This window comes from Nomia melanderi, chromosome 2 (genome assembly GCF_051020985.1).
Source record: "Nomia melanderi isolate GNS246 chromosome 2, iyNomMela1, whole genome shotgun sequence".
Taxonomy (NCBI): Eukaryota; Metazoa; Arthropoda; class Insecta; order Hymenoptera; family Halictidae; genus Nomia; species Nomia melanderi.
The window spans coordinates 19,172,546-19,198,379 of NC_135000.1; the positions used below are offsets into that span (position 1 = coordinate 19,172,546).

The 25,834-nt window shown below is 34.9% G+C and overlaps 2 protein-coding genes across 2 annotated transcripts in view; one reads left to right on the forward strand and one right to left on the reverse strand.

Annotated features, from left to right (window-relative positions):
- Positions 1 to 25,834, reverse strand: part of LOC116429138 (cilia- and flagella-associated protein 298) — a 118,127-nt gene that overhangs the window by 83,283 nt on the left and 9,010 nt on the right. The gene's annotated exons all lie outside the window — the stretch shown is intronic.
- Positions 2,400 to 25,549, forward strand: Teh4 (tipE homolog 4 phospholipid transfer protein). The gene is made up of 6 exons (XM_031981688.2): positions 2,400 to 3,099; positions 7,680 to 7,977; positions 8,738 to 8,948; positions 13,201 to 13,655; positions 16,730 to 17,027; positions 20,164 to 25,549. Exons 2-6 carry the CDS (start codon positions 7,835 to 7,837, stop codon positions 20,440 to 20,442), a joined length of 1,386 nt encoding a protein of 461 aa, XP_031837548.1. The 5' UTR covers positions 2,400 to 3,099; positions 7,680 to 7,834; the 3' UTR covers positions 20,443 to 25,549.

Here is a 25,834-nt window from a genome sequence, read left to right on the forward strand (position 1 = left end):
TTTTCCTGTATGAACCGATTTATTGGAATGGGTTTGATTAATTTCTATACATTTTGTAAAATTAATTATTGTATTTTATTTTATTTTGTCTTATTTTATTATGTTTTATTCATTATATTCTAAAATTTATTATTGTAAACGACAGAATTATGCTCCTTTATAGCTCGTTTTTTATTCTATCTTTGCGAGTAGAAAACAAACAGCGAATAATTAAAAAGTTTGAAGAAGTATCGAATTCTGAATATTTATTTTGTGAGAGAACTGTGAATTTTGGAAAATTCGTTTTTTTGAAGATGAGGATTTAGTGGTCAATGAAACATTTGTTTACAAATTGTCAAGTTATTTAAAAAATTTGTCAATACATTTCGCGAATGGGCAAAATGACTTTTAACGAACAAGAGACTCTTCTGCTAATGTGCCCCGAGAGATGTCGCGTGTTTATCTCTCTTGTACATACTGTGCAACTAAAATGCTGAAACTGTCGGCAATCTGTACACGCACCTGTAGAGCTTTTACGAGCTTTCGAAATCAATGTGTTAACGCAGTGTAATCCCAAATAAACTAGAAATTCTGCCCTTTTAACAGCGATAACCCAAGGAACAAGTGATCAATTCCAACGGTTTATCGAGTTTCCAATTAGGATACTATTCACTGATAATTTTTGTTCGTATTGATCTATCAGTATCCGTTCATTCATAGAACTCTTTTGTTCTACGATATGATAAATTATAATTCTTAAATATCATTTGTAATCATAACGAGTTTGAAAACATTAGACTCTCATTGAGCAGAATCTGAAATACCTATAAAAATTATGGATGCTTTATAATTTTAAATTATCTACAAATATAGACTTTTCAAATTTAATAATAAATTGTTTAATTACGTTTAGACTTGTTTAATAATATTTAGACACAGAAAAAGTATGTTTATAAATATTGAAATTGTAACAAAATACAATATTATCTTGAAAATTATTGCAATAAGGGGCATTACATAATACGTAATTAACGCTAGCACATCTCGTAGGTAATAAGTTTTACGTAATGGTGGCATCTGCAAATATGCAAAACAAGAATGGCGAACTGCAATGAAGTCTACTTATATAATGGCAAAAGTGACACAATGTTTGCTCGACAAGGGTTTAAAACTCTATATTTATCTTCGAAACTAGTAGATTATGTCACAAGAGAGTTATCGTACATTAAGCCCGCGGCAGTAAAATGCTTCAGTTAGCGTGTATTGCAGCCGCATACAGTATTATGCTAAACTCTTACTCTGCATAACATGACTTTCACAATGGTATGGAAAATTGTACGTCCACAAATATATATTCTATGCAATCACTAACAACATCACAAAAACACCTAAAATGTGATATTCCTGGAGTCAAGATAATATTTCACAGAGATGAGATTTTGAATAGGCAAATCAAAAGTATCATTCATTTCGACATATTCGACAGTATAATGTTTTCTAATATTCGTTTCAAGCATTCTTTTCATGCCGAGAATTCAAGCTTCTTTGAATTCCTCATCGAGTAATTAGATCGATAAAATAATAAAGATACCCTTTTTTAAAAAAGTACGCCATTATCTCATTAAAAAGTGTGCAGCATGTGCGAAAGTAGAGCAACTCATCCATTTCGAACAAAAGAAAAAATTATTTGTAACTTTGAAAAAACGAATCTTTCAATACCTTTCGTTAGGACTCTTTTCCATTATGTGAGTATCATCTTTAAAATCCGAACCCCTTTCCTAATTACCCTTTAGACCCTAGTATTCTGTATTACTTTTTCTCCTATTAATTATAAATATCTCAAGCCTTCAAATATTTTTAAACAACAGTATTCTTAACACTTGACCAACCGAATGTGGAGACCTCCCACTTTTATTTAATAACTCTTAACCTAGAGAAACTTGCAATTCATTAATACCTTTATCCCTTTGATAAAACACAATTTTCAACGAGACCTGTTGAACGAGTTCAATTAAAATTAACGAAAAAAATTCTAATTGTAGTTCTCCTTTCAGGCGATTGTCTAAATGTTAAATTCAAGTTCACCCAACATTTCTCGAACCACACGAATGGTATCAGCCTAAACAATCAGATGAAGCCCCCCGGGATCATTAAAGCTACCAGACAGCTCAAAATGCCCTATTCCTAATTTCTTTTACAATCATTGAGAGGTTACAAGCGTTTTGCAGAGAAATTACCAAATAACCTGATTTCGCAACGGACGAACTAACATATAATTCACTGAAAATCTCCATAAATGTACTTTTGTAACATCCCCAGAAAGACAGAGGCAAGTCAATTAGACTGCTCGGCAGTTCTAGCGTTAATCAGCTTTCGACAGCAAAGTCGTGTTCGCTGGCTAGCTAGCAAACAGTTGTAGACGGACTACAGGCAACAGAGCGGTCCGAAGTGGTTCCGCCAGCTGGTTTTTACATAGGATCACCGAGTCGACCGGCAGCTGCCCATAAACGTCACGGTTCTTCAGAGCGCAAGCCCGGCATGGGGGTGCTTGCGAGCCATATACTCGACGACCAGCCCTGTTTTCAAACAGTCGTCGGGTTTGCGTGGGTGCTTCGCGGCCGTTCGACGCCGTGAAACCAGGAAACTCGATGTCAACGAACCACGAAAAGATATGACACCGAGAAACATGGATGGAAATGAAACCGCGTACACAGTGAACATCCGTTAATTAATTCGCCTAAGGAGAGATCGTGTGACAATAGATACAACTGGAGAAATCGACAGTGATCGGTGGTGAACATTGACGATAGTATCCAATTTTGATCTGTCAATGATAGAAAATTAATTTCCTCTTGTCGCGAAGGCATCGCCGTGATAGTTTGATATTGTTGTTCGGAGTGGCCGCCCGGTATTTTAATTACCGTTTCATTCGAATTGATCGCGCTCGATGCCGACGAACAGTTCGCTCGCGAGTTTCGATGTTCCAGCGAGTTGAAGGTTTGTTGACGATACCGGCGAGTTTGACCGAGTTCTCGGAAGGAAAGAGTGCGGTGTTCGACCAGTTCCCTTCGATCGAAGATACACCAGAGACATTTAGCGGAACCGTTAATAGTGGCGAAGGTAAAAGTCGTCGATCGTATCGCGGACACGTTCAGCGTTCGCAAGTGTTTGCGTCGCGTTCTCTGGAGGACGCGTTCTATGCGCCCGGAACGTTCCGAGATCGTCGATCCGGCGAATTGAAAATTACGATCTCACGTGCGATAGTAACTCTAATTTCGTTTTTGTCAATCAAGTTTTTGTTAATCAAGTTTTTTATTTGGAAAGGAACGATTTTGGTAATTCGGCTGAAGATTTTGTGAAATTTTACTCCACATTAATGTGTATTTTATAATGAATTCAGTTTAATCCGAAGTTAGTAAAATACAGATTTTATACACTTTCTGTTTTTGTGATTTAATTATTTATGTTGAAGAGGATAAGTGTAATTTTTAATTCTTTTAAGCTTCAGTATTTTATTTCCTTTATCATTAATTTATTTTTTCAAAGATAGAAAGTATTTATTGTCAGATGAAGATTGGTGTTATTTTGTAAATCAAAGATTTATTAAATTTGTAATTAATCTTTTATAGAAACATTATGAAAACTTATCACTTTTAAACTTTATTCTTGAAAATATCTCTTAGTTCAACATATAATGCGTTTGCATGCGAATAATTTTATTTAGTCAGTATAATACTCAGTATAATAACTTTTCATAATTGTTTCATGATCCGTATATTTTTCTAAAAAGATATTTTTATCATAGTATCAATTTCATTAGTAAAAACAGTTAGACACAAAATAGGAATGTTCAATATTCCAGATGAATGAACTTTCTTCGTTATCTACTTACACGCAATCCATTACAAAACATTCAATATGGCCGTAAAATAAATGTCACAGTACCCTATTGTACTCTGACATAGTATACCCTCGCATAGACATCGATTCGTTCAATGACAATAACCTTTGTATTCTGTTCACGCAAATTACATTAAGAATAAAAACCAAATTAACGAAATTTAATCATTTATGATCAGACAGAAACATATAAAAAGTGATTCGAAACAATTGTATTAAACACTTCGATGGAAAAATACAAAGAAAGTTCGAATTTCGAGTACACATTTTGGGCCAGACTGATCCGAACAATGAGCAAGAGTTGAGTACTTCCGGTACACGAGTCAAACACCGTCGGAACGCCTCGACGAGCAACACTTTGCGTGAACGTTCAGGAAACATTCAAGAAGGCTCTTAGCGGCCATGCGTTTAGTAGAGTGTGAAAGTTTTCCCGAATCGATAGGTATTATTCTCGAATGGCCGTTAAGCGATCGTCCCTTACGCCGTAATGGGATTACGAGTATCTAATTGCACGTCATCCGGAGGAGTGCACCTGTTTACACTAGCACAGCGCCTAATGAAGTTAAAACCCGGTAATTGCCTTAAGTGCATTAAGGCTGACACGCGAATAACACGAGGAAAAAAATCGCTGATGGGACTGACATGGGATGACAACCGGGGAACCCGGACTAAGATCTTCTGTGATAAAGAAAAAATAAAGGGATCGATAATTCTCAATAATTAATTTAGAAAATCGGTTGTCTGTAGGTCCAATCGTAGTCTTCTATTTAGAGCAAATAAGATCAGCCAATTTATAAAAATAATGTACTTCTTTTATACGGTAACGATCAATAAATTTCTGTTTATAAAAATATAGAATTCTTAAGTTGGTAAATTTATTTTTAAGAATGATTCAGATTGATGTTTTAGTTATTAGAAACATAAATACGGAGACGAGGGATAGAATATTAAAAAATAATTTATTATTTACAAATTCAAATATATAAAAAATTATTTGAATTTCCAAGATTTCTTGAAATTTATATTGTCTATTGAAGGCTGTTTTCCTTGAGGAAATAAAAATGTTTAGTCAATGTAGATATTACTTTCTTTCGTCAAACTTCAGCCAGACCATGTTTTATCCTCTTGAAACTTTAAATTTACATTCGAACAATTTCTTAGGTAAATGTCATTCAACATCTTACGTTAAATCAATGCAGAAGAAAACTATGTCTTTATTCCCTTTCACGGAGGAAATGGTATCGATCACACAGTGTTGGATCTGAGTCCGAACCCTGACCTTTCTGCTTCTAGGAGCACTTTAACCCTGTAAGGCAAGGTATAGATAAATTCCTCATCTCCGCACTCGATGTACTTCAACTAGAAAGCGTCTTCGCTAGGTAACTTCGATACGTACTCATAAATATTAATCGACATAGTACCTAACACTCCTTTCATCGAGTTTAATTAGAATCTGTAGGAACGAATAATTTGTTGTATATACTTATGAAACATTATATAATATTTGTTTTCTTTATATTTGCAATAAGTGTGTACAAGATTCAAATCATAAGCGTTGACAAAAATATCAATCATAAATATAACTTATGTTTACTAGATTTTAGTTTGAATTCTCACCCTCGCGATAAATCGTAAAAATTCATGACTGAATCAATTATAATTCTAAAAAATTCAAATCTACTATAATTCCCAATACGTGTTTCACAGACTTATAATTCACACAATTACACCTTTGCATTTCATTTTTGAATGTTTAAGCTAAATTACAAACATCAGAATTCATATAAAGATTTAGAATCTGCTAACAAATATTACTCTCTATTTTTCAACTTTCTATTCTAAATACGAGTATATTCGTGTATACGTACTGTAACATTTCGATCCTGTTTGCGCTGTACCTGATCGTATCACTGCAGAACAACCTTATATTTCTATTGACATTTACCCAGCGAGGTGACGACATTTGACTTGATCACTACGCGGTACTGAATCGATAATTTCTAAAATCTCTTATCTTTCGACCAGCTCGAGATTCACCGAAACAGTGACTCAGACTCTCTGAAAAGCCAGGGGTCACACTATGTGCATGTGGTTACGATTTTTAATCGAAGGACTGTGTGTAAGGCTACTTAGCCTGCGGGAGAAAGAGAAAGACAAAGAGGGTTGCTTCTGAGGAAGTCACTGAATCAATACACAAGTTTCCGACGATTCTACTCGGTTGGTGGGAAAGTAATGTCTGTTTTGCGAAAGCTTGAGAGAAGTTACTACAGTATAGATATCTTGTTTAACAAATTGTACAATGTTCACTATTTTCTACAATTATATCCTACTGTTTTGACAACTTTTTATTCTCTAATTTAATATAAATGAAAAACTTGCTTATCTTACCTCGACCGAAAGCCGACATTACTTTCCCAGTAACTCAATACTAACACGCAGGGGTTACAAGCCTGGAACTTTCCCTTTTTGATGGTCGATTCCTAGTATCTTCACTTAAATTTATTCTTAGTATCAAAGAAAATTGGACGATCGATAGTGGTTTTCACGTGTTAAGTATCAGATTGAAATAACTAGTGATGGCAGTGGTGAACAGAATAAATATTCTTATGAATAATAAATAATATTGATTACAAATCGATAGATTTCTTTTTGATTTGAAGTGTGGTGTACTTTACTTTCAAATGCTGTTAACAATAGAAAAAGCAATTATTAATAATATTATAGTCAATACTATCCTTGTTGCGTTTGTAAGAGAGTGATAAATATAATGTAAGAGTATAAATATTATATGATAACGTTACAATATAAATATTTTATAACAACATTACCATGCTGCTAGCTTAAAAATAAATATTCTAAAAACCACGTTACACTTTCAACTAAAATTAAAGTAAAATTCGCATACAACTTTTTGTAGTCTAGCCGCTATCACTTTATCAAGGACAAACTTTTATGCCCTTAGGACGGCACTTATGAACTTTGATAATAATATGAATAAGTTTGGTGATTCGTTATGGAAAGTAAATAATCTTGTGTGTGTACACCCACGTCATCGCGTACGATTTTTGTGGTACGCGGATCCCCCGAATCGATGAAGTGTAAAGGTTCGTCCGTGAGAGAAATATTTCTGCCTAGCAGGGTGGCCAGCGAGACACCTGTTGTTACGCGTACGTCACCCTACAAAATTCAGCCCTCCTGTTGGTTTCTCGGAAATAAATTCCTTAACACGAACTACAGGATTGAATTGTTTTCCTGTTAAAAAATCTCGTTTCTTCCAAGGGAAACGCACAAATGCGTAAATCGTGTCAAATGAAACAGCACTTTATATTTAAATTTCTTTATTGACCAACGAGTGCCTGAGAGTGATTTTTAAACTGTTTATCACTTCTTGTTTTCAGAGAATTGATGTTGAAACGTAATTTTAAATCTGTCAAATTATATCCGTACAAATTTGCTGAAACATTTTTAATGACTTCATTCTTATTAATTTTTCTATAAATTTAGTTCTCTAAGAAATCAAACAGTACGAAATTATATATGTATACTAAATGAAAAATCTATATAATAGAAAAACTTTCGTAAATACCACCCTTGATTTGCACAATTTTCCAAAACACCTCGATGTATTTTAAAAATGAAAATTTGTTGCTTTAACATTTAGCAGGAAAGTTCTAAAATTATTGGCGACTTGCTCGAGTTTATCAAAAAATTGTCTTTCCATATAACTGCTCGTGAAACTTTCCACATAAACTCTGTACGCTGTGCTCTTTAAAGCTCTAATTAAATCGAAATGATTTCAGAGTATACTTTGCTGGGAACGGTTGCTATATCCGCAAACTTTGAAGAGGACACTATCCGAATGAGAAGAGACTGATCCTGTTCAGGAATTAGTGTGGAAGGGCGCGTCAGGGAAAAAGAAGGGTAACAGGACCGATCTCCGTTGGATATAGCCGCGATGGGACGGAAGCACAAGCGTCGACTGATACCGGAACAGGATCGCAGAATATGCGGCAGCATCTGCTTCTGTCAGTTCACTATTGTCATCAGCTGCGTCGCATTGGTTTATCTAAGCGTGGCAATCTACATGCCATCCCACAGGTTAACGACAACCCTGTATCGATTAATTTGACCAAGGCCGATAGTAATTAAGTTACGACTCGTCCGGCCTTAATTTCCTCGGAAATCTATAACTAACCACCGCCTTTCCACGCCAGCTAGCTAATTCATGTCGCTTTCTAATCTAATCTAATGCTGTCCGCCGAAGATTATTCTTTAGGCGTGATTTCTGTTGAACAAGCAACATCATCCTTGACATATTTCATGAAAATCGATGTTGATTATAACGTAATCGTTACTTAATGGAAAGGTCAGTGATACTTGGAAGGCATTGAAAGAGATAAATGGTAAAATCTATCTATGTGCTTCAATAGTTTTTGCTGTTTTAATATTTTTTATATGTCGTTTAATGTAGATTTAAATATTCTCTAGTATTTTTGGGAAGGTAACTTGCAAATACATATAGAGGTTATTTGAAGTAAATTAAATGTTATAACAGATGTATGCAAATTTTATCATACACTTCAAGATTAAAAAATGTATTAAAAGTAAAATTATTTTGCATACTTTGTATTTGATAATTACATAAGTTTTCTATTAATCATAAATAGGAATAATTGTGGAGAGAAATTGAAAATTACTATCATAAATATATTTTGAATAAGAAATATAACGATGGTTTTAACACATATATATGTATAGTATTAGTGACTCGTGGTTGAACGCAGTTAGATATATAACTCCATCACGCGAAATTCAAATTCCAGTCAACGAAATATTAATGAAGTCGTCGAAATTCCAGAGCCTTTCACGCAGGGATCGAGCCGGATCCAGTTATGTGCCAAACCATTGATACCACCTTAGCTAATAATTGTGGCTGGGCGAGTTGCGGGGAGTGGTGCTTAACGAGAACCACCGGATTCTGCCCCCAGATTCACGCAACAGTGAGGAGGAACGGCACAGAAATCATTTTTCAGAATTGCACGAATTTCAATAGCATATCGTGCCCTCAGGTATGTGCTGACATGAAATTTTCGTTCCCTTTTTCCTGAACCAAAAATATTTGAATATTATACAATACTAAATATTTAAATACCTCTTAATATTTGTATATGTTGATTTAATAAAATAATCCTATTTAATGGATAAAAATCAATGAATTTATTTGACAAAGGTATAAAAGTTGTACAATAACAGATGAATATTTATATATTCTTAATCATACTCTAATAATCATTCAAATTATTAGAAATATGTAAACGAAAGTGAAAATAAATTGTGTTAAACGTATTCTAATAAATTCTGTAACAACAAAGATTACGCGAGTTAACAAACATCCGTTTCAATTAATGTAGCAATACTCACAGAGTATGACTTATATGCGCAATATTTATAGCGATGCAAAAAATATTTCCAGCACAGCATGATAAATAAAACGACTTTTGAATTTTTCATGATATCGATTCCACCGTCATCGAGCGTACGATATTTTTTTTAACTCCTCGCGGGAATGTAACGCCCCCGTTGCAGGCAAATAGGTTTCCGGCAAGCCATGTGCCGTTTACTCCCATCGGAGGAGGCAGAATAAATTGATCGGAACAGCGTTAAAACTATGAATCTCGCGGGAACGTGCATAAAAATAAGTTTCGTGGATCATCGGAAGAACATGTAAAATGAGAGACGCGAAGGAACCCACCGTCGACAACAATTTTCCATTAGCACCGGATGGAATGTATGCTTCTCGTTCGTCCGTCGAAACGACATTCGATCCTATCCGGCAAACAATAAAACTTTCTTCCAACCACTGGATCCCTTCGTTACGTAACTGCGAGAGACTTTAAATGCAACGTTACCCTCGGATATTTGGTTTCGCCGCGCTGATACGCTTTCAATTACAGAATCCTAATTTACGACTTGGGGATATTATTCGTTACAAGTCACGTAATAAATAGTTATTCCTCGATCGCAATAATATTTTAATTAACCCTTCTTTCGTTGACTAATATTTTCTTAACTTCTATATTGTAATTCTAATATGAATCACAATTATTTAGTTGCTTTCTATTGCACAATCTTCTCATTAATGAACCACTTATAATTTAGCACGTACATTTTAACTTTGCAACATTGTTATTTCTTAACCAAAAGAAAATTTATAAAATCGTATCTCAATAATTCCTATCTTATCTTTTTTCTATAATTGTATCTACGTAGTAACATAAAACACAATTTAAAATTTGACACCCTCGTTAATGTTTCTCCCATTGAAAAATCTGAATTCTCTAACCAAACGCGCCCTGTTATTCTTCATCTTATTTGGTATCATGATTCTTACGTTACACTATTATCTAGTTTATTACGCTATTGAACGTTTTCATTCGACGGCAGGTGTTTGACAAATTAAAATTATTTTCAAGTAATTCAGAAGCTCTAGTTATCGGTTAACGAAATTGCGCTCAAGCAACGTGTGCGTCATACCTAATCATCGGCGCAATCAATCGGTCTTTCCTCTCGGAATTTTATTCCCCCGTCAACTCGAAACTCGTTTTCCCGGTAGCCGAGCGTACTTCACCCTTATTGTTCGTCTGGTCAGGCATGCCGCACCTGGAAAAGTAATTCGTCGGGCGTGCGCACGTCAACGGTCCCGCGAAACCATCGTTTCCCCGAGTTCCTGTGTTTCCTCGGTGGGAATAGGTCGATCAACCGTTCCGCTCAAAGGCGAGCCGAGCTGCGTGTTTAATTAGCCCCGGATCGCTCGGCGAAGGTTGCTTTACGCCGTTAACCGAGGGAAATCCAGTTACAGGGAAAAAGGAGCCGATGACGAAGAGGGAAAGAGAATAAAATGAGCGAGCCGCGCGTTGTTCGTTTTTCATCGGCACGCTCCGGCATTTTGCAGACTCTCTCTTTCTCTCTTCTACGTTAATGTACCCGCCGGATGTAAATGTGCCAGTAAAAGAGTTACTGCACGCGGTTCTGATCCCTTCCGCGTTGAGTGCTTCCTGAAACGAACCCCCGGCCGCGCATACGGAAAGAGAAATGAGTAGCTTTTATTAGATTATGTCATCAGCGGATTGCTGATCTTGTGCAGTTACAGAATGTGTACAAATCTTGTAACTTGTAAGATACAGATTTTGATGTAATTCAATGGGGTTTTACTTTGGTTTTGATGTAAAAGTAAAGGCGAAGGATGTAGAATTTTAATTGGTTTCTGGTCTTTTCTGGCAGTTTCTCTGTGAACATATTTAAATATGTTTGGATAAATTTTGCTTTTATCGTTAGTTTGTAATTTAACTTAGAGAATCCTCTTGAAATATAACTATTTCATGATGCTTCTTTATCTCCTTCGTTTGTAAGATTGTATCCGATGCATTAATTGTAATTATAGATTTAGGATGAATTTTTTATAAGAGAAAAGTGGAATTTCAAGTACAAAGAAACGAACGTTTGAAACAGTTATTACTCTTTAGTTTCAATCGAAATTTAAACGTCGCTGACGGTGACAATAATTGAGAAACCTATAGGGAGGATTTTCTCGTTAACTCGATGGTTCTTAGTTTCAAACTCAGCGACACTAAATTTTTACTTCACATTGAATATCTGAAAATGCGGTCTCGTATAAGAAGAAAAGAACTGACTAACAGTACACAATATTTAGCATGAACACGATGGAATTAGAAAAAGATTATATTTGGAAAAAAGTCAGTATGGTTACTTGCTGCAACTCAACACGAGGACATTATTGCCAAAGAGCTGTAGTTAACTATTCTACCCATCACGGAATGTAATTACTTAGAGTTCTCGATTAGGCACGTTGCGAACGTGTCATGTAGATGTTCGATGAAAGTTTTCTTAAATAAAACCAAGTTCCTGTGCACGTGGACCGTAAGTGGTATTACGGAGTTTTGCTAATGTAATGAACATACCCAGACGCCGCCGGTTACTTTGATACGGTAACCCCGTTATCAGCTACGGAACGCTGTCGATCTGGTTCGTCATTTTGAATTACTTTCTAATGGCTTGCGCGCGCCACACCTTCTATCGATCAAAATTGCTGTTTCGATTTATAGTTGAATGTGAAACATATTTGAAGATGACAAATATGCTTCACATAGCATCTTGTAAAAAGAGGAATAAAATTGAGAATAATTCTAAGGCGAAAATTTTAGAAAAAAATTATATCCCGAAATAGGACCTTCCTAAGCTAGAGTTATTAAATAATCGATATTGATTTTTTATTGTAGAACACAGAATCAGTAAGATATTATAAACAAGGATCATAAATTATAGTTGTGACTTAGGAACAAATTGCTTTATATCATTGAAATAATTAATATCTACTGTATCATAATGCAATGATATTTGGATTGGTGAAGTTTACTGCTAATGGAATAATTTTTACTTGGAAATATAATACTTATATGATTTATCGATTCGTTCATGCAACAAATGATATTTCGTTTATTAGAAAAGCCCTTTCTGCGAGCTAAACATGACAGAACGTAATGAAAGCAATCTAAAAATAACCATCGATCATACAAAATTTCTGCCTCGGGGGAGAATAAGAGTGGCTGACAGGAAAATACAGAATACTCACTGGGGAGTGCCCCCAAAAATGAAAGCGGCGTGTTGCGTGACACTTATTCGGTAGGAGATAATAACCATCTAAAGCTCCTGAATTTTGGTGGACAACCTAAATATACATAGCATGATATATTAGAATCATTCCACTGTTAAAGGGAGAACAATAAAAGATATACTTATTCGAGATATTATAAACAAACACAGATTGTTATTATAGTTCATATCATATTCAAATGTCTAAAACATTAAATTTTATTTATTTCAGTTACTGGTAAAACCTAGTAAAACTTGTATTAGTAAAACGTTAAAAATAAAAACTAGTTTAATCTAGCCTACAAATCTAATTATAAACATTCGTAAATAACAATAATAGAACTTTATTAATTTTAACTTCTAAATTCGAGTCGTAGTGATAAAATGTATACTAAACACTAGGCAACTAATTTGAGTTACAGAATTTTCGTGTTTTTAGTTATAGAGGTTTTTATAGTGGAAAATAATGAAGAAACTTTACGAGTTATAGAGATTCAAGTCATTAAGGTTCAAGCTGTAACGAATAACTACTACTGCAACACAGTAGCAGTGTCGATATGTCAGCACAAATCCTAATAATCTCAAATTGACTGGGACAATATCCCTGCTTTCTTCTCAAATAATTTAGGAACTTCTACATCGTCCTTTCAGGTGAACATGGCCGCCATTAAGAAATACAACTGCAACAACGGCAGCGAGTGCAGCGTTCTATCGGGGGTATTCAACTGCAGTCTTGGCCATTGTGCTAACTTAAGCGAACTGATGCTCTGCCATCACAAAGCCGACGGCATCGTCGTCGACAGCGAGAAGGACAACATGAAGCTGAATGGTTTCTTCAACTGCCAGAGCTCTAGATGCACAAAGATCAAGACTCCGTTCACGTGCGATCGATATTGTCCGAAAATCTCCACGTCCGATGCGAACGTGTTCCTCATGCACGACGATAACGTTGTCACTGCGAAGTGTGAACGGGGATTAGCTTTGAATATGGCCAACGGAAATCTGCCTGGAACTAGGCTGACCACGCCCGTTCAAATTTGGGACAGCCGGAACAGCAGTATCATTACTAGCTGCATAGCTGTCAGCAAAGAAAAAGATAGACTGAGGTAAGAAACAGGAACCTACAATCATTTTCATTTTCCTTCCTAACACACTGTTAACCGGTCACGATTTAACTCACGTTTGCACTTGCATTAGTTATTTCAATTTTTGAAACGTAGAGCAATATAGGATATTAGAAAAGCAAAATATTCTTAAGTTATATAAAAGATATGTCTAAAGTTTCGTTTCAATTCATTATGTATAATCACAGTATATTGAAGTATAGTTAGATTGTTTCAGTTTCATATTTAATTACGGAATAATAACCGGTGACATAGGATAGCTTCTGCGTAAAATTGCCGGTCAACAAGGTGTTAAACGAGCGAGGGAAAGTCTCGCGTTAAGCATGGCAAAAGCATTAAACGCGTTAATTCTGATAAGATACTTTTACATATTATATATTCCACAATATAAATCTAGCTTACAACCATGAATCGTTAATATCAATTAACATCAAATACGATTTAGAATAATGAAAATATCACGAAACTCATATTTACATAAAATACATACTACTTTTACAACTTTCTCATCACAATAAAACAATTGCACACATCACCAACATTAACCAAAAAACAGACGAAAATAAAACACAATGTCCAATCCTTTATTCTCCATTCACCCGAAATTCAAATCAAGCATGAGATACGTTCCGATCCAACCGATAAAGCTATTGCGTAACGCCACTCCGATAATTCAACCGTAGCTCAGTAATGGCACGAGCCGCGCGTGGTAACGGCGATCGCAAATGCAAATCCGCTGGCGCGCGGGGAGATAGCTCGTTTCATCGGGACTCGATGTCTGAGGCCGTAATTAAGATGTCGGGTGGTAAACAACCACGAACGTGCCACGTATCATTGGCCTGAATGGGTTTCGGTGTCAGTCGACGCGATCTGGGCGATCACTAGGGGTGGCCGAGAGTTCAACGCACTCCAGGCCATTCCGGATAACGTCTCCGGACTCGAGGAGCTCGTCCATTTCGCCGCCATGCTTTCCTCTCCCTTTCAATCCTGACTGATTCGCAGCAGTTCCCGCAAAAATGAGCTCCGAGATACGACGGCGTACAATGGTCTCGTGGGAGTAAACACCGCGAAACTCGCGGGTCGATCGCGCCACCCCTCGTAAAAGCGCGCTATTTACCATTTTCGGTGTCCTCGGCGCGCATTGGAATCCTCCCCGAAACCTGTGATCGCGTATACACCCGAGCACAGTGAATTACGGCGTGATCGTAAACGAATGATCGTGTTCGGCTGGAATTTTAATGGAATTTCACACACCAGCTACCGAGAATGATTTTGTATGAAGGTATTTTCGAAGAATCTCGGTAGTGTTTTCTTCTGTGCATTTGATAGGAAGGTCTTTGTGGATTGGAAATAGGCACTGGATAGATGTGTATATTGAACTGTTGGAAATGTCGTGAATTTTTGTTAGGGACTAACGAATATTTTTTATGTATATAGGGATGAGGAGTAATCTGTGGTGTATGTTAAAATTCAGTTGCGGGAGAAATGAATTTGGTAATTTGTTATGTAGAAGTGAGTATGAGTAGAATTCGTTGATGTGTCTGATCATTCATTGATGTTTCTACTTGTACTACTGAATATTACGGTGTCTTTGAGGTGATTTTGATTTCTAATACAATGATTGTTACAGAAAGGAACTAATTATATATTATATGCTATATAGTATTTATATTTATTCGTATCAAATTAAAATCAATCGTTACCAAATATTCTAAATTATATTTTTAACTGTTCAGAATGTAAGAAATAAAAATACCCTGAAATCTCACGAAGCAACTCGAGTATCTGGGTTAATTGGATTTTTACCGGCTGTATCCGGTATCAATTGCTTCTTATCAGAGACACGTGACGTTTTCGCGTATTCCCTTTCTTAGGAGCCCAGAAGACACCGATAAGGGTATTTCCATGGCAACCATTGATCCTGTGCCACTGCCCGATCCACCCGAACACCAAGTTTTTCTGGCTGGCGTATTTCTTCGTGCGTTTCTTTTATTTCGATTGGTCCGCACGCTTTTTCATTTTCAGCAATGTCTTGCCGAGTCGCGACGAAAACGGTCGGGACGAGCAAAAGCGGCCGAGAAAGTCAGGGAAAGTTATTACGCGGTCCAATAACACGGAACAGTCGGTCTTCAGACTGTGTGTTCAAGCTTTTACGGTATTAAAAGGACCGTTCCGCTGGAAACCTTTTTACGGGAGCAAAGAGTCGCGAGAGTCACGGACATGCTGTCCCTTTTCGGGTGAAAATTCGTTTTGCACGGATATACTGTTACAGGCAAATATTTATATGGAAATGAAAACTTGTGATTTAGATGAGAATATTGTTTGCTACAGTTCATTCTAGATGAATTGCACTCGATTTAATACATGATAAACAAAATCTTTTCGATTGTTATTGTCCTTAATCATTTTATCTATTATGATTAATTAATCTTGGATTACTATCCTTTCTCATTTTACGATAAGGGATTAATAAATATATTTATACAGCCTAATATTCTTTACAAATATAAAACTTATTAACCTCGATTGACATGTAATAATGTCAATTAACATGGAAACCAAATATCCTACAAACACAAAAATAGTTTGATATTTTACTACTATATCGTTTTACCTACTGTGTACATAATTCCCAAATTATACGGAAATTGTCGAAAAGAAAATTTTGACAACTTTCAGTAGATTAGTCACTGATCATAGACATACGGAATTGTTAACCCCTTGCCATATAATTAGTGAGACTCGTAATTAAGACATTTTAAACAATTTAATAAAACTCAATGTTATTTATGATACCCAGGGGAAAGTGAAAAATTATTCTGTTATTCTCTCAATACTTTCATCCTTGATCTTCGAAATAAACTTACATGTACAATAAATCAAGAATATTCTTGTTCAATCAAGAATAATTCATAGCGAGATTAGTCACGACAATGTCAGTCGCGAAGAAAATTGTACGACATGGGGTTAAAGGTGAAGATAACAAGATTGTAAACATCATGAAAGATATTCATAGTGGTTGTTTCATGAATCCCGTGCCGGTTTCTCTGTCGCAGGGCAGAGGACTGCGTGAATGGCACCTTGTTAAAAGAAATCCCAGTGCCGCAACCGTACATCAACTTCACGAGCTTTCTGAATATATATGAGAAAAGCTTGCAGTACCCTGTAGATCCGACGAACGTCTACGTGCCGGCTCAACGATCGCTCACGATCTACAATAGTTCCCGTCTCTACATCAACCTGGAAGGCTGCGTGAATACGCTCAAGGGGGAGTGCAAAGATTTCCTTGCCAGTCACGGCCGGGATGGCGACAATCAGACAGCGCAAAGTAGATATCCCTGTTACTATAATAAGGTACGTACACTACAGAGGAAAAAACGTTTCATCTTATAACTTCGGAACGTGCACGCGTTTTTTCGACTTCCCGTGACCTTTACCTTCACTATAGGGAGAGATTAATTTCTTGGAAGATACGCCTACTCATTGACATTGACCGAGAATTCTTGGCAAAAAATTTTTATTTGTATTATAATTGAATAATAATGGGTGGGACAGACGTGTATTTATCTTTTGTGTAAGAATGATTTTAAAGTGTAACATAAGAAATTAAATAAACAGAATGATCAATTTAGTTTACTTTATTGGTTATTCTGATATTGACGGATTTTACGGAAACAGTTGTTTGACAGTTTATATTGTAAGTAAGATATGCGTAAAGTATAAATGTGAAAATTGAAAAATGTCACAAAACGATTTTATTATTTATATTGTAAAAATTGTTTGTGTTTATGTAAAGTTAAGGGATGTTTTATGAGATAACAACTTTTTTAATACTGAAGGAAACTCTGTGTTCACGAACAGTGGTGTATACGAGAAAAATTGTATCGTGAAATATGTACGGAAAGAATGAGATAATTCTGAGGGAATTTCTCGAAGTAAACTCTCCTTGATTTTATTGCGAGCGTGTTTCTGCATTGAATTCTTTGTGTATTTTGTTCTGTTAGTTTTTAAGTTTTATGATTGAATAGTATTGATTTTCCGTTGCTAACTTAATTTCAATTCTGTTGGTATACAACGTATAACCAAAGTGAAAAATATTTGGCATTTACGTTCAGAATTAATTACAGATCACTTCAACGTCAGATTCATACCATTCTAGCGTATTATTTCACACACACGAATGTTTACAGGCATTCACTATATAAGTGAATGCATTACATACACGCCACTTAAAACGCACTCGTGACACGGTTGCAAGTGAAATGCGAAGCACAATTTATTACGTACACCTCTGCACGCCAATTTCATGGTGCTTTGCTGAAAATTGTCGGAGTGTGCGTGCAGAGGTTCAGCAAAATGTTACTACCTAATTCCAACTTTATCTAACCGCACAATCTAATCTCGAAACGACAGGTATATTTTCTAAAGTACTTACTCGTTGGTAAAATAGAATTTAAAAGTTTGTGGCTGCGAACTCTAGCACTACGTTTAAAATCTAAAAGAGTACCCAGTAATGTTTCTAAGAAATCTATATTGCTCACACAGCATTATTATTTTATTATACAATGAAGTAGTGAATTAATCGAGTTACTAATTAGAAATTCAACTGATTTTGTTCTTTATTTAATTTAATAACGTAAAGGTCACTAGATACGAGTAAATAATTAACTAACAGTATATTTGCATTAGTGTAGTTGTCAGAAAAAAATAAAAAACCTAGCTTTTTTCATTTTTACCAAACAATGAAATATAATATAATGGTTTTACTGTCTTGTGTTTTGGACGAAACTTTCTACTACAATAATAGTAAAATACTTGTTTCTTTCTATATCTTCAGAAATACGCTACAATTTTACATGAAGCCTCAATGTAATTCGTTCAGAATTTAAATGCATTATGCAACAAAATTAAAAGTCTCAACGGAAACCAGAAAATTAAATTAAAAAGTTTATCACACGGAAATGAAGGTACAATTTCCGTAATGAATCTGTTCCGGATGTGTCTATCCACGTTGTTCGTATTCGCTACGGAGTTTCGTGTTTCATAGATTTTTCAAGGACAGCGAGAAAAAGTTTGCCTTTCTCTTCGTCGAGGAACATTTTATATTAAAGCGTTTTTACGCGCGGGTAAATAGTATTCGATTATTCCACTGGATGAAGGTAAATGATCGTTCGAATATGTTAAAGCTTATTCCTTCATTTCGAAATGCAACATAAAATGTAATATAAAATAATATCTTGATTGGAACATGTGTAATCCATCATTTCATTAACACGCTGATAATATTAGTATATCTTTCTCCAAATGACAGCAATTAATTACATTACAAAATATAAAAAATATATTAAATTACAGTATGTTATTAAACTTAATAGAATAAACGTACAAAAACAAATTGCACATATTGTTCTAACTATTGCATTGAAATATTGTATACGAATCGAACATTCCTAAACAATAATATCTTAAATTAAATAATCATACAAAATTTCATACTTCACGAGAACAAAACAGAATTTGTTATACCAAATCCTCCACATTAACGTCATCCTCGTAATTTTCCACAATATCGGCTTTCCTAAATCAATCCCCCCCAAAAACCTAATTTCGTCTGTGCCTTGATCAATCAATCACCCTTCCTCCGTCATCCGAATTCGCCACTCCAAAAGATCCACATGCCAGAGTCATCGGCGATTACTCAACGTCCCTATCCGCCACCATTATTCTTTCAGTAAGGAACTTCCCCGAAATCTGTTAGAAATGTTCTCGAAATACGTCAGAGACGTCTGAATCGAGAAATTTCGTTGATATAAATAAGACACAGTCATCTTTGAAATCATTGGGAGTCAGAATAATATATAGCTTTGTTTTCAAATAAAGAATAGTAACGAACAGTTTTCTTTACGTAAGGAGACAAGTAATTAAATGTGAAAAATAGTAAACAGTTTCGTTTCTAAATTATGTCTGTTACAATCTAACTATATGTTATACAGTTAGCAAAAAATGGCACTTTTATAGAAAAAAGGATGAACACCTTTCAGTTCAAACTTTGCATACATTTTTTCCCTACACTTCCGAATAAGCTTTAAGAATTTATCAGCTGAATTTATTCAGAAACACAGTTTCTACAGTCCACAGATGAAAAAGCTGTTCACTTAACGGCTTTTAATACTAAAACTACCAGACAGATCAAAGTGACTCATTCCTGATGTCTTTCTTTTGCAATTACTAAAAAGATAACAAATGTTTCTCTGCGAAGTTATTAAAGAAATTGATTTAGCAATACGCAAACAGAATAGTAAATCAAGTGAGGTCTGGATAGATGCACTCTTAGAGTTTCTACAGAGAAATTTCAAGAAGGCAATTCAACTGCTCGGCAGTTGCAGTGTTAAGTCATGCAATTACATTAACCCTTCTCTGTATCTGTACATCTCCATCGCCCTTTCTGCGTATAATTCCATCCCCGTGATCGACCATGGGATTGTTCCAGAACAACTCATACTTCGTCGTGGCACGTTTCGACCTGAACAAGACACGCACGGAATTGCTGATCGCGGTGATAGTGCCGTCCGGCCTGTTCGTGATGAGCCTGACGACGCTGGTGATCATCACGCGGTCGGTACAGGTCGGCGACGACGCGAAGATGCGTTGCCGGTACTGCGTGGACAAACAGCAGGTGGAAGGCGAGGATGAAGGGCTGGTAGAGGCGACGCCTTCGTCGTCCCAAGGTCAGATGAACGAGAACGAGATCAAGAGTATGGCACTTTAGCAGTTTAAGCCGGCCGGGACGGGCGGCAGTGTGCTGCGGTACGAGAGGGTGCCATTGATCGACACCGACGAAGCTGAGGACTCGTTTTAGGCTACGGTTACATTCGACGCGTGTTCCATTTTAACGAATAAATATTTGATCATCATTGTGTACAACGTTTCTAGGAATTTGCATAGATGTTTGAATAGCTCAAAATATTCTAACTGCTATTTCCACTTCTCTCATTTCTTGTGAAGATAACCTTTTCTGAAATGTTCTTGTAATACTAATATTACGATTACTGATGTTAAAATTAATACTGATTAATATGGTTAATAACATTGGAATATTAGTATTAGAAATAGGAGTTAAATGATTCCTATTTCTGAATTCTCGAGAAAGAAAACTTTTCCGAAATGTTGTTGTAATACTAATATTACGATTACTGATGTTAATAATTAATATTGATTAATGTTGCTGATAATATTGGGATATTATCATTAGAAATAGGAGTTAGATTACTATCATTCTGAGCCACTCAGATGATTGCTTTGACGTATCGAGTTCGTCAACACGCAAATTCGACGGAACACGCGTCCACCATAATCACAGCCTTAACCGAGGGCATCGAACAGCGTCCCGGATTGAAATTACAGTGAATTTGATCGATCCCGGCGAAGCGAACGTTTTTCATCGTGACCGCCGACGCCACCCGGGAATCGATCACGAGATATCGAGTGTAGAGTGCACCGGGATGGACGTTACAACGAGTGACCGAGAATTAATTGGATTCTCTTTTGGGGATGCTCTTCGTCCCTGAGAAAAACAGTTCGAACATAGCTACGTTCTGTTAATAATGAGGATCATGAATTCTAAGAGAGGGACTGGTATTAGCTTATTGACGCCGTAGATGTTTGCTGAAAGTTAGTATAGGATTGAAATGCAAGTAAATGATCTCTCATATATTCAATTTATTTTTTAGGTAGGTAGGGCTGACAAGTGGAAGTATTTTTGTTTCAGTATCTTTGTGGTTTCAAACTGAGTTACGTTAAGGTGCGTATACGCCGGAGTTCGTTAACAAGTGGTGCAGGTACGAAATGATCGGTCGTAATTAGAGGGTGGATCTTTATGTATGTAGAAAAAAGTTTCCTCGATGTGGCTTAAGGAAAATTGAGTTAAATCGAAGATTATCTTTTTATCGATGGTCCTAATGTACTAAAATTAAAGTAAAAACAATATTGAATTGAATTGATTGAAATATAGAAATAATTTGTAAATAATCTCAAATATTATTGCTTAATATTATTTTTATATCCTACTCTTATTGTTTTTTTATTCGAATACTAAGAAAAACTTGTATTAAGTTGGCGCAGGCGAAAATGGACTCAAGCGCAGAATTTGTAATATTTCATTAAAAAAATAATTAAATGGGTATTATTAAATTCTGTCAATTGCAAGAATTAATTTTTTTATGTTTCATTTCCCGGTGAATACGTGCCTTAAAAGATAAATCGCGTTGAAAGTGAAGTTACAGAAAGAAGACTGAATTTTCGGTGACTATAGGGGTCTTTAATTATCAAAATTTATCGACTACTGTATCGTGTAGATCATTCAGTACTCGATTTTGTCATTATGCACCTTCAGCAAGAGCGCACAACAAATGTGTTCGAACATAATAGTTTAGTGATCATCGTTAGAAATTATTTTGCTCGACAAATGGAACAAACATATACATTTATGAGCTAGCACAGAAATGTTTACAGTGAATGGTAAGTTTTGAGATTAGGGTGGAGATTTCGATGGATCTCAGATGGTCTTCCGGATGAAAGAAAATGGCCGCATGATGATTCGAAATACTTTAAAAAATTCCCACTTTAGGGACCAAAATGATGTAATTATGAATGCACCAATGAATACTTCATTATTTTCTCTACAAAACCGTAATATCGTTGAAATTTGACATATCTCCCCACTTTTGTGCATAATATTTAAATACAATATTCCGAATATTTTCGATTCTTCTAAAAGGAAACATCAAGATTTGAAAAAAAAACTAATGGACTATTCATTGGTACACTTAATATATAAATAAATATTTAGGTACGTATGTACAGTTCGCATAATCACAGATGCCTTTAACTATTTTACCACTCTGTCGGAACAAAACGTCGAAAGTTGAATCTGTATAACAAAATTACCAGAAAAACTTATATTTATTGTGGAAATGTTTTCTAAATACTTATCTGTACAATCTCTTTTTACTTTCTTGCAAAAAAGGAAGATTCTAAAACTAAACTAAAGAAGATAATCGAAAAGACTTATTTTTAACAATCAGATTTCAGCGCGACATAAATCAAAGAAGACGAAGTGCAAATTAAATTTTTACAGTTTCATAAATTTTCCCTAAAACGTACAATTTCTTAGCAGTGAAAGACGTATTCTTCGAGTATTTTCTACGATCACACGTATAATTTCCGCGATTCGATGACGTGGATGAAAAATAGCACTGACATGCGATACTTCAAAGCATAATTTACTCGCTGGTTGTAAAAAGTTCATTGTTTATACGTGTGCGCGACAGTCCGAGGCACGAAAAACCATACCGCGACGCTTTCGATGTACAAAGTAGATTAGGCGAATTACTACTAGTAATAGAATTACGGTATACGTTACATGAAAACCGATCTCCCGTCGGATGATCTCGAGTTTCGACCGTCAACGAACATAGACTTTTCGTTTTTCACGCTAATGGAGTTGTGAAGCCAAGGTGTTGAGCGTGTTAATTAATGTAAGGGCTAACTATATAGTATTGTTTATAGTGCATTTTATCGAGCCCTCACGACTGCCTATATATAAAATTGTTTATGACGTAAAAATAAGTGAACTTGTTGGCTTTGTGTATTTGTTTCATACAAAAATGTGCAGAAAAATGAATGAGAAGTTTAGGTAAAATTAATTAAATCAATGAATTGTAATTTTTTATTTGTGATTTTTATAACAAAATTTTCGTAAGTGTAAAGTTCTATAAACTTTATAGTCTAAATTCTTTCGAGTAGAATAACCGTAAATTCATTCATTAAGAATTAACTTGATCATGATTTGACAATTGTAAAAGTATATACCAGTGAAATATGAGTCTGAGAAAGTTGTTAATGCTGTTATGTTCCATTCTTGTCTTTAGCATTGTATGTGTAATTGCTTGGCTGATGGTGGGGTTTATGTGAAGCAAATTGAATGTAAATATAAAATGTAAATTATATAAACTCTGAGGTAAGAGCTTTTCTGTGAATAAATGTATCGCGTTATAAATGCTACTCGAAAGTATTCTATTCTGAATAACATATAATAACATTTAAATAATAAATTTGAATATATTAATTCTAATTGATGCAGCAATGTTCAGTCTACACTTCGACAACATGACATCGCTGTGGTAATTTATATAAATAATATAGTTAAAAACAATGAAGCAGGTTGCTATAATCGAATGAAATATTGTAGGTAGTCGATGTAAGGAGTTTGTAGTGTCGCAATTTTTTAAATGCTTAAAAATTAAACCAGAAATGTATTATATAATCTTGAAGATCACCTGTTAGTTTATCACGATGTTATGTTATTTGTGCTTAATAGGAAATAAAACAAATTCGTTTGTTAAACGTTACATTGAATAATTACAAGAAAAAAATTCGATTAATGTTGTAACGTTCTTAAAGCTTTCGATAACAGTATTAAAAATTAATGAATTATTTTTCGTGAATATTCACGGACGTTAAAAGGGGTTCTAGTTATGTTGAATATTTTTATCACCGGCAACAAGAAAAATTTGAATTATGAATTCTAAAAATAATTTAACTCAGTATCAAAAAGTTGCTTGATCGATTTCATCCCTAATATACTCTACGTTTATTATTAGATTGTTGCGGAAGATGTTTATAGTGAACTCATAATAAAGATACGCATGATCTACGAATGTAATATTGTAAAAAGCTTTTCTAAATTACACAAAGCTGACGAAATTGATAAATTTTAGAATAATAAAGTACGATCGATTCCGAATAGGTTAAATATAACTTTTAACGAAACATTTTTTTTTAAACCATTAAAGATCATACCGACCCATTCAATCAGTTATTAAAAGAACTTTTTCTAATTAAAAAACACGTGCACACTTGTGTCTCCTCTTCTCGCAAATAATATACAATAGATAATAGACCTACGTATTACATGTAAAATATGATAGCGTCCTTTGAAATACGCGTATAAAATCTACAGGACCCAACAGAATGAAAAGTTTTCAAACTCATCATGCTCTATGTGCCTTCTTCCGTTTACGCTAATAATTGATAAATTTGTAATCACTCGTGTCTTTGGATGGTGCAACACTTTCGCTACGGAATTATTCGAACGGAAACTATTTTCACATCAAAATACACGAGAGTGCGAAGTTTCGGTCTTTTATGGAACCCAAGAGTCTCGATTGAAACGTAATTTAAAAAAATGGCGAATGTATTACGATATGGGCCAAATTAACAATATACAAATTTATAGATAGTACAGAACATAGGGAAACTAATTTTTGAAAGTATTCGATTTAAACAGCGAGGGGGTTAAATAAATTGCGTCTACGGTGTACCAGAAATAAATTATTGTAATGTTGCGTGCCCTCTTGAGAGTTGGCATCTCTAAAATGTAACGTCGAAAGTGAAACTGACATTTATTGCAAATGAAATAAAATGAAATTAAAGTGTCACGACTTACTAATCTGTGTCTGCCATCCAATTTTGCATTTAACAACAGCACTCTCAAGTTGATACGTTACATAATGCTACTTGTCCACATGAATGTAAAATACTGCGAATTATGTTCACGAGAGTGAGCACGAGAATTAATGGAAAATAGGATATAGATAATATTTAGTATTGTGCCTACTAATAAGAGTTGTTTTGGGAAATAGTTATTTTTTAGTGGACATCTAGCATAAGGAGATCTGTACTTACATGAATGAATGTATTATTTATGTTGTGCTCTGATGTAACTGTTCATATTATTCGTCATCTGAGTATATTTGTAAGAATATATACGTGTACCAATTAATGCAACATACATGTGTCGTTTATAATAAAATAATTGTTTAACAAATTGCTGCTCGTTACAATTATTTATAATGTATACTTTGTATTTGTATTAAATCCATTTTTCAGATGCCCCAAAGTTTTACAAATTACGATTCTAAATTTGAATAAAATTCTAAATACTAAATTTTAAATGTTAATTAAGTCCTAAATTTTCAATTGTCAATTTTAAAAGATCAATATTTTTCACTTTCAAAATACAAAAAATACTACACTTCATAAATGTTATTAGAATTTATATGATGGATAATAAAAGTCGCACGTATTGAACCATATTACGC